General features: G+C 48.7%; 1 protein-coding gene across 17 annotated transcripts in view; it reads right to left on the reverse strand.

The window, feature by feature from the left end:
* Window positions 1-16,331, reverse strand: part of syne1a (spectrin repeat containing, nuclear envelope 1a) — a 90,832-nt gene that overhangs the window by 17,247 nt on the left and 57,254 nt on the right. For 16 of the 17 annotated variants that reach the window (XM_055506130.1, XM_055506129.1, XM_055506128.1 and 13 more), the window contains 31 exons: window positions 16,146-16,322; window positions 15,778-16,043; window positions 15,507-15,663; window positions 15,023-15,421; window positions 13,326-14,930; window positions 12,537-12,874; window positions 12,278-12,422; window positions 11,800-12,018; window positions 11,047-11,315; window positions 10,803-10,968; window positions 10,563-10,718; window positions 10,195-10,347; window positions 9,687-9,869; window positions 9,449-9,586; window positions 8,977-9,162; window positions 8,387-8,509; window positions 8,107-8,289; window positions 7,394-7,537; window positions 6,005-6,226; window positions 4,413-4,553; window positions 3,833-3,946; window positions 3,585-3,746; window positions 3,052-3,246; window positions 2,753-2,926; window positions 1,916-2,107; window positions 1,249-1,380; window positions 1,073-1,173; window positions 833-983; window positions 603-731; window positions 350-523; window positions 47-262 (listed from right to left, as the gene is read on the reverse strand). In XM_055506130.1, coding sequence (XP_055362105.1) covers window positions 47-262; window positions 350-523; window positions 603-731; window positions 833-983; window positions 1,073-1,173; window positions 1,249-1,380; window positions 1,916-2,107; window positions 2,753-2,926; window positions 3,052-3,246; window positions 3,585-3,746; window positions 3,833-3,946; window positions 4,413-4,553; window positions 6,005-6,226; window positions 7,394-7,537; window positions 8,107-8,289; window positions 8,387-8,509; window positions 8,977-9,162; window positions 9,449-9,586; window positions 9,687-9,869; window positions 10,195-10,347; window positions 10,563-10,718; window positions 10,803-10,968; window positions 11,047-11,315; window positions 11,800-12,018; window positions 12,278-12,422; window positions 12,537-12,874; window positions 13,326-14,930; window positions 15,023-15,421; window positions 15,507-15,663; window positions 15,778-16,043; window positions 16,146-16,322 — 7,110 coding nt within the window. The remainder of the gene's footprint in view (window positions 1-46; window positions 263-349; window positions 524-602; window positions 732-832; window positions 984-1,072; window positions 1,174-1,248; window positions 1,381-1,915; window positions 2,108-2,752; window positions 2,927-3,051; window positions 3,247-3,584; window positions 3,747-3,832; window positions 3,947-4,412; window positions 4,554-6,004; window positions 6,227-7,393; window positions 7,538-8,106; window positions 8,290-8,386; window positions 8,510-8,976; window positions 9,163-9,448; window positions 9,587-9,686; window positions 9,870-10,194; window positions 10,348-10,562; window positions 10,719-10,802; window positions 10,969-11,046; window positions 11,316-11,799; window positions 12,019-12,277; window positions 12,423-12,536; window positions 12,875-13,325; window positions 14,931-15,022; window positions 15,422-15,506; window positions 15,664-15,777; window positions 16,044-16,145; window positions 16,323-16,331) is intronic. The other variant, XM_055506131.1, reaches the window with a different exon arrangement.

A 16,331-nucleotide genomic window follows, 5' to 3' on the forward strand; every position in this document is an offset into this window, starting at 1 on the left:
AACAACCATGAAAAGCTTAACCAAACTTAAGGCTAAGTTTCAGGACCTGGAATGTTGAGTGCTCCTGCAGTCTGTCCCGTATGCTGTCACAGTGCTGGTCCAGTGTGGAGTCCAGCAGGCCCATCCTCTCCTGCAGGCCCTCTAGGGTGTCCTCCACCAGAGCTCGCTCGTCTCCTCCACACAGCCGGCCTGCTCCTCTACCCAGGAGGTCTCTGCACAGGTTCACCTCCCTGCTCATCTCCTTCAGCTGTTTATTCAGACCCTGAACGGTCGAGTTGAGGTTAGTAGCACGGCTTGCATCCAGTGGTGTTTTATAATACAGCTGACGAGTGTATTCATTTCCGCTAACCTCTAAATTTGTAAGTTGTGTCTCCGTGTCCTCAGACAGCAGCACAGGACCAGAGAGCAGCTGATTCTCAGCAGCATCCAACCACGAGGAGGCTGCTGAAACTGCAGCATACAGGTCCTGCTGGACAGCTGCGACTCCCGAAGTCCCTGAATGTTTACTGATACCACCTGCTGCCTGTGAGGGGGAACACACAGATATATAATTTCCCACAAACTAAATAAATGAATAAAAGTATAAAACTTTGCTATTATACCTCTTGGGCCATTATTTCCAGAGTCTGGCAGCAGGCCTCAAACAAAGCTCTTGGAGACTGAGAGTCCTGGCTGGCAGACTGGGATTTAAACACCATACTGGGACTGGACAGACGGGACCAGTGGAGGACCTGCACACAAGCAGCACATCACATGTGACATTCAGATCAAAATAAAATGTAAGGGTAGACAGTGAAAAGCAGTGGTCCACATGCACGTATGGAATCTATACCGGGCTCAGCTGGTCGTGTTCCAGGGAGTTAAGGGAGAGCTGCAGCTTTGTGCTCTGATCCTTGTTCAAGTTCTCCCAGCGTTGTCTCAGCTGGTCCACAGGAGACACACACTCCGGCTCCAGCAACACACCTCCTGGCACCGACTCCTCGCTGTGGGGGGAGGGGTTAAAAAGGTCACTGAGAGGTTGTTTTATCCATTTGTTTAAATGTGAACACAGTGAAGGTGCGTGGAAAAGCACCTGTCCCCATTGGGTGTGGTCTGCTGGTTAAGTAACTCCTCCCCAACACTTGCTACAGACTGGAGGAGCCTCCTCTGTTCAGCCACTTGCTCCTGCAACTCCTAGAAAACACAGGTCAGTAATTAGATGAGCGGTGCTGAACTATATAGAGCCCGTAACTGTCCAGGTCCGCTTACTCTCTGCCGAAGCAGGTTGTCGTGGTGTTGCTGCGTCCGAGTGGAACGGGCCTGGGAAAGCCAATCCTGCACGTTAGGACTCTGGGACAGGGATGAGTCGGGCTCACTGTCCTCCTGCTCCTGCAGTGAACCCTGGAACACAAGCAGGGAGTTCAGGGAGAGTTTTAACCTCAATGGTGGTGAGGAGAGATTTACATTAACTTCCTGGGAAAAAGGGAAGATTTGAACTGAGAAAATGACATCACACACACCAACATTAGGTGGCACTACTGGAGTTTGTTCCGCTGTTCTTTTTCTACTGCAATGCAGTGGAGACGGAATGCTGTGCCATTAGAAATACACCTGATGCATTCAGCTTTAGCATGTGATGAGGTAGCATCTTTTTGTTTGGTGTCCAAAAGCTCTTTGTGAGACACACAGGCTCATATTGTTGCACAGCTGAAGACAATGGACTTTTATGAAGGAGCATGTCACAACCTTTAGTATGTGCACAATAGGACTACTGATGCTGCAACCAGTGCATCATAATGCAGCACAGCACAAAACACACACACACACACACACACACACACACACACACACACACACACACACACACACACACACACACACACACACACACACACACACACACACACACACACACACACACACACAGGGGCCTCACCTTGATGTCGACCTGCTTGTCCTGCAGCATCTGCTGCAGCTCCAGCAGGCTGTCTTTGAGCGAGTGCAGTTTGAAGGTGAGCTGCTCCGCCTCTCCCTTGGTCTCAGCCCGGCCCTCCAGCAGCAGGCTTTCGCTGTGCACGGACAGCTCCGAGAGGTACGACACCTTCTGCTCGATCTCAAACAGCATGTTCTGCGGAGGGAGACGCGTTTATTTTTTGAATGCCCAAAATTTATATAATTTAAATAACAATCACGAAAATCAAACACTTCTTTTTTTTTCCCCTTTCTCACAGATATTCTATCATTTTGTGCTTTTCATTTAATCTATGCTGTAATAATCTACTTATCCATACTCCTGACCAGGAGATTAGGATCCACATAAACTGAACATTTAGACCCCAGTTCGGCAGGAGCCATATGTGGGTTATAATCAGCTTACTGGTCCCCAGCTGCTATAAACACACACTAATTTACTTCGACTGAGCAACAAACCCAAATTTATTACTGCTGAAAAACACAGACACAGGACTGATTTTAAAGCTTGCATTCACATCAGTTTAGGTGAAAAGACTTTGAGAATTTCTATGTTTTGACTAAAATAATAAGAATACTAAAATACCAGGGGGATGAATCCAGGGAACGGCTCTATTTCTGGAACAATGAAGCAAATACTTCACCCTACATGTTGATCCTTTCGTGGTGAAACAATAGCTTACTTCCATATTGTGCCTAGCGAAGCAATAGTGACTTGCTGAGGAAACTGCCTGTTCTGCTGATATGAGAACAATGAGCTGCACGCCATCCATCCTGGGCAAACCGCTGATGTCCATCTCACCTGGCAGTCGATGAGCTGCTCCTCCATGTCCAGGTCTTCATTCTGGGGATGGAGCGCGGAGCTCAGAGTGGCGCGAGTGCTGAGCAGCCAGTGGTCGAGCTCCTCTGCCTCGCTGTGATAACGCTGCAGGGCCTGTTCCTGTCGCTGCTCCTCTAACTGCTCACTTAGCTTCTCCTGTAGTAGCCATGACACGCGCGTTAGACACAATTAACAGCGATCATCCTCTTTAATAGCACACAGGACAATAGTAGGTCTATATATTAAAGCAGGAGCCTGGAATACTGTCTTTGAACACCCACTTCAAGCAGCTGCCGCTTCCCTGAAGCCTTCATTCGTATCGTGGCCATTCTCTCTCCGAGCACCGTGAGGGTGGACTGCAGGGCCAGTTGGTCGCCAGCCTCACCGTCACCGTCGCTGTCTGCCAGTTCCTCCGAGAAGCACGTCTGTAGCTCACCGATCTCGTCCTGCAGCATGAGGATCTCGTCCATCAGAGCCTGGGAGGATAAAATCATAGCAGTGGGACTGGAGAACTCGAGAGAAGATGAACCAGCAGTTTGCCCGTTTCTTGACAAAAAGCAACTGTAGCGGCCGCCGCTGTGACGTTGGCATAGCAACAGAGAACAGTGCTGTGTAGTTTCTGCAACCATTGCACTGACTAGTGCAATATAAAACTCCTCAATCATCCTCTGTTTTCCCTGAGCAAGCTTGTTTTTGCTGATCTTTGCCTTGGCTCCCTTATATTTGCACATACTACCTGCAACTCCTTCGTCTCCAACCCACAGCCGCCACCAACGCTTCACTAAAGCCACGTTCTCCAGCGTTACCGCCTCACCTGGTGTGCAGCCATCTGGCTCTCGGGGGTCTTGTTGGGCTCCAGACCCTCATTGAGCGCAACTTCAGCAGACTCCATTTTGGTGGAAATGGACTGCAGAGTCTCCTGGTAGTGCTGCTGCCGCTCCAGAGCCTCGTAGAGACTCTTTTGTTTTTCGCTGATCTACAAAAAAAATATTGCAATAATTAAGGTGCTCTTTAGGTTTGATTTCAGTTAGTTGGCCGAAGGTGACGGCGCTGCTATCATACCACATTCTTGAGTGTCTCCCAGGATCTCTGCAGGTCGTCCAGGTTAGCAGCACTGGTTTCCATAGACGGGTCGTACAGCTCCTGGAGGGGCGCTCGGCTTAAATTGGTTCGGCCCTGCAGCCAATCACAATGCCGACACTGCGGTTTTCAATTTGATGCGAGCTGAACACTGAATGTCATCACGTTTCTATCTGCTGTACATACATTACAGCACAATGAACACTTCAAGATAGCTTCATTATATTTTTCATGTGTGCAAGATAGCTATGTTTAGAAAATGACTCACTCATTCTGACCGAAGCGAAAAAAGCAAGAGCCGCGAACAAATCAAATGTACAAACATACAGTCATGCTGGTTAGGAGTGGAAGCAGGGGCAGAACAGCAACTCTCAGCGCTTTCAGGCATACATACATGGATGGAAAGTGGTTTTAAAGCTGAGGTCATTGTTAGTGATGTTGATGCTGATGCTAGACATGGACTTTAGGTGAAAAAGTCAAACAGGTGGGAGCAGTGAATCGTGCAGCCAGGCCTGGAAATGCTGGTGGGCTCCGGAGGCCATGAGGGTGGGGTTTGCAGTACCTGGTTAAGAGGAGTGTCAGCGTTAGCCCCTGGGGAGGGGGAGCGGCAGGCAGGGGGAGAGGAGACCTCGCTGTTGGTGCCCTCCTCCCCTGACTCCTCCGTCACGGGGGAGAGGAGAGTGTGGCAGCGGCCGGCTGTCATCTGACCACGCGTGCACATCAAACGCACATATCAAAAGGAAGCAGGCGTGGAGCGGGGAGGGGACCGAACACAAGAGGGATAAAAGTCAAAGGGAGTGAGCAGACAGAGGGAGAGAACAGAGCATACACATTATTGGGGTAGTGCAGGTAGATTGCGGCGAGCACACAGCTGAGTAGTTAGACAGTGGGTAATCAAATAACACACAGAGAAGATCCTTTAGATCACATTTCTGCTGCTGAAATCCAACACGGCAACACTTTTGCCTGAGTGCAGCATTGGAAGCGACATAATTCACAGGAGGATTTCGCAGCGCAAGCAAACCTGACCCCGGAATGAACCAGGCACCGGTATTGTTTTACAGGATACATGAGGGTGAAGGAACGACCATGAGCTGGAAAAACACAGCACAGCACACAAAGTGACTACACTTCCATTGTCCATGTCAGTATCAGAGGTAGGTTACAGATGTTGTCTCCTTTAGACAACAAACAAACTGTCTAAACTGTAAACGTACATTCACTGTAAGAGGAAATGACCTCAGGGGAAACCCCAGGAGTTTCACAGCTTCCACCAAGCGACGCTACCTACTCTAGAGCTACTGAATACTGTACACCAGCAGCTGTCCTCCAGGCAGCACAGTTGTCTGTGGCGCTGCATGCTTCAGCAGAGCTGAAATGGGAGCCAGGCCCTACTGGGCTGCTTCTTGGCTGCTAACGCAGGACTTGGCCGGCCGACTTGGAAGCCTATTGTACTCAAAAGACCCTGCCTCAGTTTTATGATGCAACCCATCGCAATGAAGCAGTGCTGGTGTGTGTGGGAGAATCAGATGCTTTCCACAGTGACATTAGTTGGAAACTGAGCCTCATTGTCAGAGTCAGCACTAACTATTCCAAACAATGACCCCAGCATCAGCCGTCAGAGGAAACTATTTATGTTGTACACACAAACCGCAGCACGCACTGCTAGCAAAACGCACGCATGCAGCGAAATCCCGTATCCTCGCCTGCTGAGACAGTAAGAAATCTGAACGCGACAGGAAGAGCGTGGAGCAAAGCGGCTGCTTATGAGCCGCCACTGAGGAACGATGAATGATCAAGAGGAGGATGACACAGCATCGTAGCAGGCAGACAGATTCAGGCTAAGTGGAACGTACTATAGCAGCACAGCACAGTGTGACTGTAGCAATACTCCAGAGAAAACGACTAAAATAGTAACGGTTGAAGTAAAAGGACTATACTGTGGTTATTTCTCCGCAATCAGACAAAAAGAGACAGCGTCGCAGTGGAGTTAACTCCTGCCTCGGGAGGAGCAGGAGCAAAGGTCAAACAACCAAACATACGAACACGGGAGGACAGGTTACAGCCACATGCGCGTGCACGCCCACATCAGTGTGTGTGTGTGTGTGTGTGTGTGTGGTGGCACGTGTGCCCATAAAAGGCTCCGCCGCTCACCATGACGACGGAGGGATGCGCTGGAAGCTGCTTGGCGTCCGCGGTCGCCGCGGCGCCGGGCAGCTCCTCGTCGCTCAGCTCGTCCACGCCGTCCGACAGGCCGTCCACCTCGCTGACGGTCAGGAGCATGGTGGCGTGCTTGGCCTTCACCGTCAGCATCTTGCACTTGGAGTGGAGCGAGGCGATCTGCTCCTGGTAGCCGCGGATCTTCTGGGCCAACTCCTGTCAAAACATCCCCCCCCCCCGGAGAGAAGTCAACCACCGGCCCCAGGGTCAGGAGAGCGCGGCCCGGTCCGCAGAGAGAGATGAATAGTTCCTGGTTAAATGGTGGACTTCAGACTTCTGTGAGGAGCAAGTGAGGCGGACGCATTCTCTCTGCTCTGTCTCTCACTTTTGGCTTCAGTGTGTAAGCGTAGAAAGAGACTAGCAGTGGCTCACTCTCTCTTCCTTTCCGCCCTCTCTCTCTCTCTCTCTCTCTCTGCGCTCTGCCTCTCGGAGCCAATCGGAGCAGCCCAGAGGCTGCGACTCGCCCGGTGGAGACGCCAGCAGACAGGATGTTAGGTTGAGACGGAGCAACAGAGAGACCGTGGCAGAAATAGTTCAAAACCCCTCAGACACTCCCTCTCGTACACATACACAACAGGAAGTGATCTAACGGCCGAGCTCCCCCTTCCCATGCATGCCACTCCCCTCCTCCACCAATCCGCACACAGATTCCCCTCAACAATAGAGAGCGACAGGAGCTAAGGGAGGGCTCATGGGGGAAGACTGACAGAGATGGTGTCAAATTACCGCCCTGCTATGAGCCCGTGGGCCGGGTCCAGCTCTGCCCTCGCTCCTCCTCCCGCTTCGCAGATGGCCACGGCACTGATTAACCGGTCACGTGACCAACCGGGCCAGTGGAGCTGCAGCTATGCTCAGCTTAGAGATCAAACTCACAGTGCCACGCCAGCTAGTGTGCAGCATGGACAGACCCACAGCTACGCTCATGTCCCTGCCAAGTAGATAGGATGTGTGAGAACCAAGGCGAGGTCAGAGCGTTAGAAACATTGGTGCACGAAATCAAACACACCGACTCAGCGAAGTGAAACTGCAACACACCGCACTGCTCCTGAATACGCCAAAACCATCCACCCATTCAGACGGCATCGTACCGGAATCCATGCAGGTTATCCTTACATGCACCATCAGATAAAAGAGGAATGTGCTTGAATTATCTATTTTACTGGATGAAAAACCAAAGAAGAAAACACAGGACTTTTCTACCCTCAACTTCTACTATAAATACAAAATAAAACTGTATTTTATGCTGCAAATATGAAATGTTACCTCACTGAGCCTGAACAAGGTTCCAGTAAAGCGGGTAGAGTGTCCAGTAGTTGCTCTCACCTCGTGGTGGTGTATTTGAGCCTGGAGTTCCTGTATGTTGTTGGTGGAGACAGGCCGGTCCTGAATGATGCGATGGGCTTCTTCGATCAGTCTCTGAAGATTCTTCACCTCCTGTTCGTACTGCTCATATTGCACCACAGCCTCCTGAAGAAACACACGTTAAAGCTGAGGCGGCATCTTTATTAAAAACGGGATTTATAGCATAAATTTCTAGAATTGAATTAATTAATTCTATACCAATTTTAAAATACATTTTTATCTCGTATTACTATGTTGATATTTCAAAATGATTTGGGTTGTAGAAGTGGTTCAAAATCTTGAAATGGTGTAACAAATGTTTTTAAAATGTGTCATGGCAGGCAAACTATCTTAAATAATCTGGAGAAATTTCTAATCTTTCTTAAAAGCTAATCTTTACAACAATGAGCTTAAAAACAAAATCAGCCCAGACCCAGGAGATTGGAGATAATACTGGTCTCATAGGGGCTGAAAGAAAACACAGACATTCCTGAGAAGGCCTGCTGGGACACCACAGCACAACTCACAGCCATGTCAGTATTAGCTGCTTTCCACCAGGTAGTGTCAGATATATAACTCTTCTCTGAACTAGGATGCAGCCATTTGTGAGTTTAGATTTGTGATATTTAAGATTATTTCAACTTTGACCTATGTAGAAGCTGGTCTGCGTAGGGAATGTGGGTGCTGCCACCTGCCTGCAGGATGTTGCATTGCTGAATGGTGGTGTGCTGCAGCTGGCTGGCCTCCTGCTGCAGTGACTGGGCTGTGCGGCAGATGGGCAGACTGGCCACTACCTCCTCTGGCAGTCGGAGGGCGCTCTGACACTGCTGTACAGCCACCACCTGCTGTTTGAAGCCCTCCATTTCCACCAGGAGACGCTGATGAAGAAATTACACGATGCGAATAAGGAGCATGTTAGAGGGAAACACAATGCTCTGTTTGTGCACCTTTAATACTGTGAACGTGTGTGTCTACCTGTCTCTGTGTGAGCTGTTCCCTGAGACTAAGTCTGTTGAGATCAGGGGAGGCGAGTGTGACCTGGATCTGGTCCACGGCAGCATGGAGGCTCTTCACCTCCGTCTCCAAACGCAACACGTCCTGAGGAGGAACGCCAATAAAACCAATGAGGAAGAAGAAAAGCACAGGCACAAACAGGAGCAGATAAACACTGTCGATCTGGATCTGTTTGCCTCAAAGGTGGTTGTGTATTTTAATTCACATTGAGCCTTGAATAATAATGATGTGTACATTCTGCATATACGAAAAGATTAAATTACCAGTCACTTCAAATAGACTGTTTGTATGTTTGAAGTCTAGACAAAGCAACAGACTCATGTGGGTACCAGGTGCATAGCAATCAGATTATTGTAATAAATGACTATTGCATGAGCATAACTTGTGATTTCCATTATGATTATGCTGTAATAGTTCATCATTTGGGTTTTGCTTTGGTGCGTGTGACTCTTTGAAGGAAAGCGCTTACATTGGGGATGGTAATGAGGATGATTCGATCACAGAGGCTCCGAGTGGTTTTACCGTCTCATTTCCCTGTGAATGTCGTTTACCTTCGCTGCGTCCTGCAGACTCTGGAGCCGACTCTTGGCAGATTGCTGCAGCTCCTCTGTGCATCGGCTGAGGTGTTTCACCTGCTGGCTCCACCCCTCCATCTGCAGCACCTCCCCCAGCTGCACCTCCCTCTCTCCCATGGCCTCCAAGTCACCATGGAGACCACGACACTCCCGCAGCAAAGCCTGTCACCATACGAGGATAAATTGCAAGTCAAAGCTGGGAGCCTTCAGTAAGGAGCAATTACACTAATTAGAGCCAACCAATACACTTCACAGAACTGGAAATGTAGGTGTCCGAGTCTAATTAGCTGCCCATTTGTGGGTTGTCTCCACAATTAATAGGTTAAAAGAGGAAAATCGCACTATTTATTTTGTGGACAAAGAAGGAAGATATGCCGTATTTGCACAGCAGCTTTTAGACAACCTAAATCCCTTCCCACATCCTGCTGCGCGACTCGTCCAGACTCACCTGATGTGCACGGATTTGCTCCTGCAGCTGGGAAGCAGAGCTCCAGATGATGTTACTGGAGACCAGCGCTTCTGCCTTTTCTGTCCAGGCCAAAATGAACGCCTTCATACCCTGATATTCCTGCACCTGCCTTTCTGCCTGCTCCCAAGTAAGGGATCAAAAATGTCAGAATGTTAAACACGTGGAATGAATGAAAAGCCATGAATCCATCTGTGTTTGGACACAATGCACATCTCACCTTCTTCAGTCTGTTGGCCTTGTTGTGCACCTGCTGCGTTGTGTGATGTTGCACCTCTGTGAGTCTGGCCACAGCGTCGCCCAGCTGCTTGCACAGCAGCGGGTTCTGCTCACCAAACTCCTGGACCGATGCTCCCAGCTCTGCCAGAGAGCGAACACACGATTCACATTCCTCACAAAGAGCCTGGAGAAGAAGAGAAAGAGCCAGTAAAAATCTAAAGCCAGAAAAAAGAACAGGGTGACCATCATGAAAGCTGTAACTTAGTACCACTCTTTTGGTTTGTAAGACCACAGATGGTCAGGGGAACAAGGAAAAAGTTGGGGAGACAAGAAGGGAAACAGGAGGGAAGGTCTCAGACGACTCTAATGTGGGTCACTGTTAAAAGGCAGAATTCAGTTCATGCCATCCCAACTCTCTCGCACTCATTAACCTCAACATCTGCAAAATGAATAGCCAATTTAACAGGGGTTAATTGCTTGTTAATTAGTCAATCTGTCTGGTTGATTACTTTGGTCTCGTCTTTGGCCTCCTCCAGGTCAACAGCTTTGTCTTCTAATTTCACAGCAATAGTCTTGAGCTTTGCCTCAATGTCTTGGAGCCTCGAGTGAAAGTCTTCTTTCACATCCCTGGTCTGCTGCACCTCTCGTTCTCTGGCCTGGACCTAAAGGTGGCCACAAAGACAACAAAGGTTATAAAGAAAAGCTAAATATGGGGTTTTAACATAGACTGTGTGGAAACCAAGAATCCTGGAGCCTTGAGACAGAATAGTGCCAGTCTATGGTTCTTGCTACATTGCCTTCCTTTGAGTTACACTTTAACTTGTGAAAGTTTTAATTAGCCAATGACACAATACTTAATAAGAGAAGCAGAGGTCACCTGGTCTTCAGCAGAGCCCAGAGCCAGCGCCACCTCAGCCAGCTGCATGCTGAGCTCAGAGGGCAGACCTGCCTGGAGGTCCTGGTACTTAGACTGCTGCAGCTCTGCCATGCGCTCCACACTCTGACGCCTGCTGATGACCTCACCATGTGCAGTCTACCACACATCGACATCATGGAAGCCACAGTCAGTTCTGTTATATGACATGACATCAGTGTCTATCTGCAGATACCTACTGACCTCCAGCTCTTGCAACAAAGAATCCAGGTCTGCGGTCGGACTAAGCAGCAGCCCCCGAGTGTCCTGGATCCAGCCCTTCACCAGACCCAGCTCCTTCTCAACCTCCTCTCTCTCCCTCAGCTCCTGATGTACCTGAGCCCTGCTAGCTCTCACCCGCAGCACAAGGCTGGACAAGACATAGGTCGGACTTTTAAACCCAATATATATTGATAATATTATGATAAGCAGTCAGAGCAGCACTAACCTGTCATACTGCTCCTGGAGGTTTCTGATCTCTTGCAGGCATGATGTGTCCTGGTGGCCGTTCTCCGTCTTCTCCTCCTCCTCTCCTCTGAGGCTGTAGGTGTGTTGCCCCAGTAGGGCCAGGATAGACTGCTCCCTCTCCACCTCCAGGGTGAAGGAGTCATGGTACTCCAGCAGGCTCTGGAGCGCCGCCCTGGTGGCGGCCTTCTCAACTGTACTGTCTGGGATACGAGCGTGGAGATCCTTGGACACTGAGCGCACCTTTTCCATCTGGTCGGATAAGGGCAAAAAAGTTTTTCAGCATGTAGCTCAAGTACATACACTTCTAGGGCATAGTTAGGGATAATGACTCGGGCGGAGAATGACATCATGTCCAACAGTACAAAAGGATCCGGAAAGGACCACATTTGAGGAAGTGACTTCACAGTTCAGGCTCGTTTTCCTTCCTTTTGTGGGAATGCTTAGTAACCGACAGTACTGAAACTGAAAGGGTCCCAAAAGGCTTCATGACAGTGATTTGGCAAAAGGAAAACACTGGCCTGAAGCCTGGAGTTACACAACCCACTATAACATTTTCTGATCTATTTGACCTCAATCCTAATATTCAAGGATAGTTTGATGGGTGCATATGCACAAAATGTGCAGTCAAACAGGAATAAGTGATTATGTAGAAATATGTTGGACTACACAGATACACAATGAGCCATGTAGACTGACAAATGAAGACTAACAAATCTCCAGTCTTTTCACTCACTTTCTCTGTGAAATTCCTCCACTCCCTCGCAGTGTCCTCCAGAGCCCTCTCCTGGGCCCGGGCCACGCGGCGGAGCCTGGTCCACCGTTGCCATAGTGACGACACCGAGTGGCTGGTGACGGCTTTGCTGGACTCGGACACGATCTGATCCAACTCGGTTGCATTTTCCTTCAAAGCGCTGAGCGGCAACTCCAGCAGGTCGATGTGGGCCACCAGAGACTGGAGCCAAGATGAAAGCACACGCAGGGAACGGGATATTTCACAAACACATTTCTAGGTGATAAACAGAACTCCCACAATAAAAGTTACAGCTTTACAGAGACACAGGCAACAAATACATGCACAGTTAACAGTTACTGAGTTACTGCAAATAATAATAAATATATGCAAATATTATTGTAAGTCTGATATGACCAAATATTTGAATTAGAAAACAAAGACAAGCAGAAATTCCCTGTTACAGCATCTTGATAACTACCTTGTATCTCTGACACTTGTCCTCTGCCTGCTGCATGCTGACGGCTTTTGCTGTCGTGAACAAGGCCATCTTGTTTTCTGAGTCATTCATCTGTTCGACCAGCGTTTCCTTTTCATGTTGGAAGGAGCTCCATAAAGTCGCACATCTAAAAACACGTAGCGAACATTTAGATGTAACATATAAACGCATAATGTGTAGTTTGGCTCTACATGTTTTACACAATGAAAAACAGGAAACCTATGAATATTTCAGCACACACCTCTGCAGCACGGCTCTGTGAGCATCTAGTTGCTGTTTGACATCATTGCCTCTCAGTCGCATTGTCTCAACATTGTCTCTGAGGCCACTCGTCAATCCCGGTTCCATAAAATCCACCAGAAGTCCATTCACTGTCCTCAGCTCGTCCAAATCTGTTGCGAAGCTCTTTTCCTGGCCTAGAATTTCTTCCAGGTCGTGCAAACATCCTGTCTGGTCCTCGAGTTCCACCCCAGAGCCGTCCCTCTGAAGCAAAGCCACAGCGGAGTCCAGCCATTTCTGCAGAGCTTGTGAGGATAAGTGGTGCCTCTGGACCAGGGACAGAACGTTATCCACAGCCAGCTAAAATATGCAAGAGGTGATTTGGTTAAACTCTACATAGATATAAGTAGATGTGCATGTAAAAATGATTATAACGAGCATGGATTTGTTAGAAAACACAGCAACTACAGTATCTTGCCTAGTATCTTCACAACCATTGCCTTTTATTCAAAAGGATCTTAGGAAAGTGGTATTTACACATTAAATCTTGGCAGTTGTTATGAATTAATTATAACTTATATTAAAGCACTTATCCTAACTTAAATTCTCCCAAATGGACTTTTAGGCTTTAAACCTATTAATATTGATAAAATGAGGAAACAGGAGCTGGGAAATAATATTCAATTGGATGATGAATAATTAATCAACTAAAATGTGAACTCAATGGTTCAGATTCAGTTTTGGTCACATTAGTTCTAAAGTGTCTCTCATCATGACTGCATTGAAATGTCTGAATGAAATGAGGACGTACCTGTTTCTTAGACATTCCATTTGTGACTTCAGCTCCAAGTTCTTCCACCTCTTGTATTTTTTTCCCCACGTGTTCTGGAATACTTTCCTTTCTCCTACAAAACCTTTGCTTCTCCACGCTGCCCAAGGCCTCTGCGCTCCTCAGACCACTCCTCACTTCCTCCTCCATGGTTTTCAGCCTGCACGCTTCCTCGTTCACGCTCTCAACCGTGGCCTCTGGAAGACTCAAAGGCTCTTCCAGTTTTTTCTTGACCGTCGCCAGGTGTTCCAATATTTTTCCCGTCTCCCCTGTGAAATCTTCAGTCTTCGAGACGTTGGCTTCCGTTTCTTGAATCAAACACTTGACCTCACGCTGTAAAGACCGCAATGATTCTAGCTGTGAGGTAGTTTCCTGAAAGGCGGCTGAATCAAACGTCACACAAAGCTCCTCTGTTTGCCGGTGGCAATTCACAGTCTGAGAAGACGCCACATCCAGATTTCCCAACAGCGAATAAAGGCTTGCGATTTTATCCAAAGCGTCCACGTCCTTGTCGGACTTAAGTCGAACCAGATCCTCTTTACCGCACATCAACACTGAGCCCAACTTTGTAAACACCCTGTTATGTTCGCGTAGTGTCTTCAAGGAAGCATCTAGTGATTTCATTTTCTCATGATTCCTTCTCATCAGTGTGTTGTGGAGACTGACCATTTGCCGCGTCTCCTCCGCTCTGTACTGTTGACCTCTACTTAGAAACCCTTCATTTTTTCCTTGTAGTTCTCTCACAGCAGGACTGATATGGAATAAACTCTCATTAATACTTCTGTGTTCACTTATTAGATGAACAACATCTTCCTCTTTCATACTGATAGTCTGCTTTTCCAGATTGTCAAACTGCTCCTGAAGCTCCTCTACTGCATTTCGAGTGATGTCGAAGAAAGTGCTGAACTCTTTCCTCTCTAGGATAATTTGATGGACTCTGTCTTTCTTCTCTTTGGCTAGTGCTAGGATGGCATTGTACTGCTGAGGAAGCGCGTTGAGCCTCTCATCTAAGTAGCAATGGTCGATCTCGTTCAGAGTCGGGAGGATCTCCTGGCCTATTCTTTGAACAATAAGCAGGAGGTTCTCGTACTCTGAGGCTTGTTCCAAGACATTCTGGAAGTTCGACAGCTGCGTTTGCAACTCTGCGTTGTCGTCAATGTTGCTTAAGTTGATCTCAGGGAAGGTAATGGCATCGGCTTGTCTTAACCAGTGGCAGGTCTTGTCCAGGTCCACCTGAAAGTACCTCCTGGAGGTCAAGGCTTTCTCCAGGTCGGTGACCCGCTGGCTGGTCCTCTGAAGAGCAGCTTCAAACGCGGCCTGTAGCTCCTCCAGTCTCGCCAAGGTCTCCGCTCTCTCCTTGTCGGTGGCATCTCTCTCGAGCTCCCTTCCTTGTACCCAGAGAGATGCCAGCTCCCTCTGGTAGGCCCGTAAGCTGCTCTGGGCCCCTCTACATGTAGCAACTTGTTTGGCTAGGTCCTCAGGAAGAAGGCCTATGTGATCATCTATCAGAGCCTTCCTCTGCTGCTGCTGTACCCAGGACAATGCTCTCCCCAGGCCTTGCAGAAACTGTGTCCTCTCTGTGAACGCCTAGGTTTAAGATTTATACCAAATTATCCACAAAACACACTGATTCCAAATTAACTGATTTAGGACATAATAAAGCATTAACTAGCTGTTACCTTACTGAGGTACTTCCTCCTTTGTGCCACACGGGTCCCTAGAGAATCCACCTCAGCCTGGGCGTGTTCAACGAGCTCCTGCAGGCTCCTCTTCTCGCTCAGCCCGAGACGGGAGGCGACCGCTTGGGCCTCTCTCAGTGCCTGACTCAGCAGCTGCTGGCGAGCCTCCAGTTCGACGCACACGCTCAGGTGGTCGAACAGGAAGCTCTGGGCCAGGTCCGGCGGCGGGCTGGATTTCAGCGCGGAGGTGAGCGCAGGCCGCTGCTCCTCCACCCACTCCCGGGCGTCCCTCAGCTGCGTTTCCACACGCGCTAGATCCTCCAGCGTCTGGGCAGAGTCCTGGATCTTCTGCTGAATTAGCGACTCGAGCTGTGTCCAGCGCTGCTCCAGGTGGCCCACCTAGTGATGGGCAAAACACATAATAAACCTGAACCCAGTGGCGAAAAATTGACGCTTCTAAAGAACTGCATGGAGGAAGCTTCACCTGCTGCTTGACCAGCTCTTTGTCCAGTAGGCTAAGTCGAGGCATGATGGCTTGCCTCTGGTCCCTGAGGTCTTCTAGAGTGGCTTTTTGCTCCTGCAGGTCACTGGACAGCTTTCTCAGAGCCTCTAGATGCTCACTCGTGCTTTCTGTGTCAGCCCTGCAGTACAAACAGACAGGATGTTACAGACATCTGGTCAATGCATTGATTCAGCAAATACAGTTGACTGATTCTTATGTTTCATGTACATGTAACACACAGATAGAATGATACCTGGCAAGATAGTCCCATTCCCTGGAAACTTGGTGGAAGAGCTCCTCCACAGCAACCACGCTCTCCTGATACTCCACACTCCGCTGCATGTCTTCCCCTCTCTGGGCCTCCAGCTCTTCAGCCCGCTGGCCCAGCTCCGTCCAGCTTCTCTTCAGCCTCCTGGTCTCCTCCAGAACCGGACACACCTGTCCGTCTGTCACTCTACCAATGGCTTCATTCAGATGATTGACCTCAGATTGTCGTTCTCTGATTTGCTGGAGAAACTCCTGGAGAAAAGACTTGTACAATCACTATTATATAACATTAGCATTTAGCCTAGTAGATATATATAGAATAAATCAATGTAGCTTATCTTCAGCAACACAGACCTGTGCCTTGTCCAGCTGGTTTTGTGCAATCTTGGGCTCCAGCTCACCGGGCCTCCTAACAAGGCTCTGAAGCTGCTGCTCTGTCTCTCTCAGCTGGACCTCTAAATCTGCTTTTTGCTCCTCTAAGTCCCTCCAGCTGTCTGATACCTCTTCACAAAGCAGCATGCGCTCCTCATTCTAGACAGA

The sequence above is a fragment of the Betta splendens genome, chromosome 24 (genome assembly GCF_900634795.4).
Source record: "Betta splendens chromosome 24, fBetSpl5.4, whole genome shotgun sequence".
NCBI classification, from domain to species: Eukaryota; Metazoa; Chordata; class Actinopteri; order Anabantiformes; family Osphronemidae; genus Betta; species Betta splendens.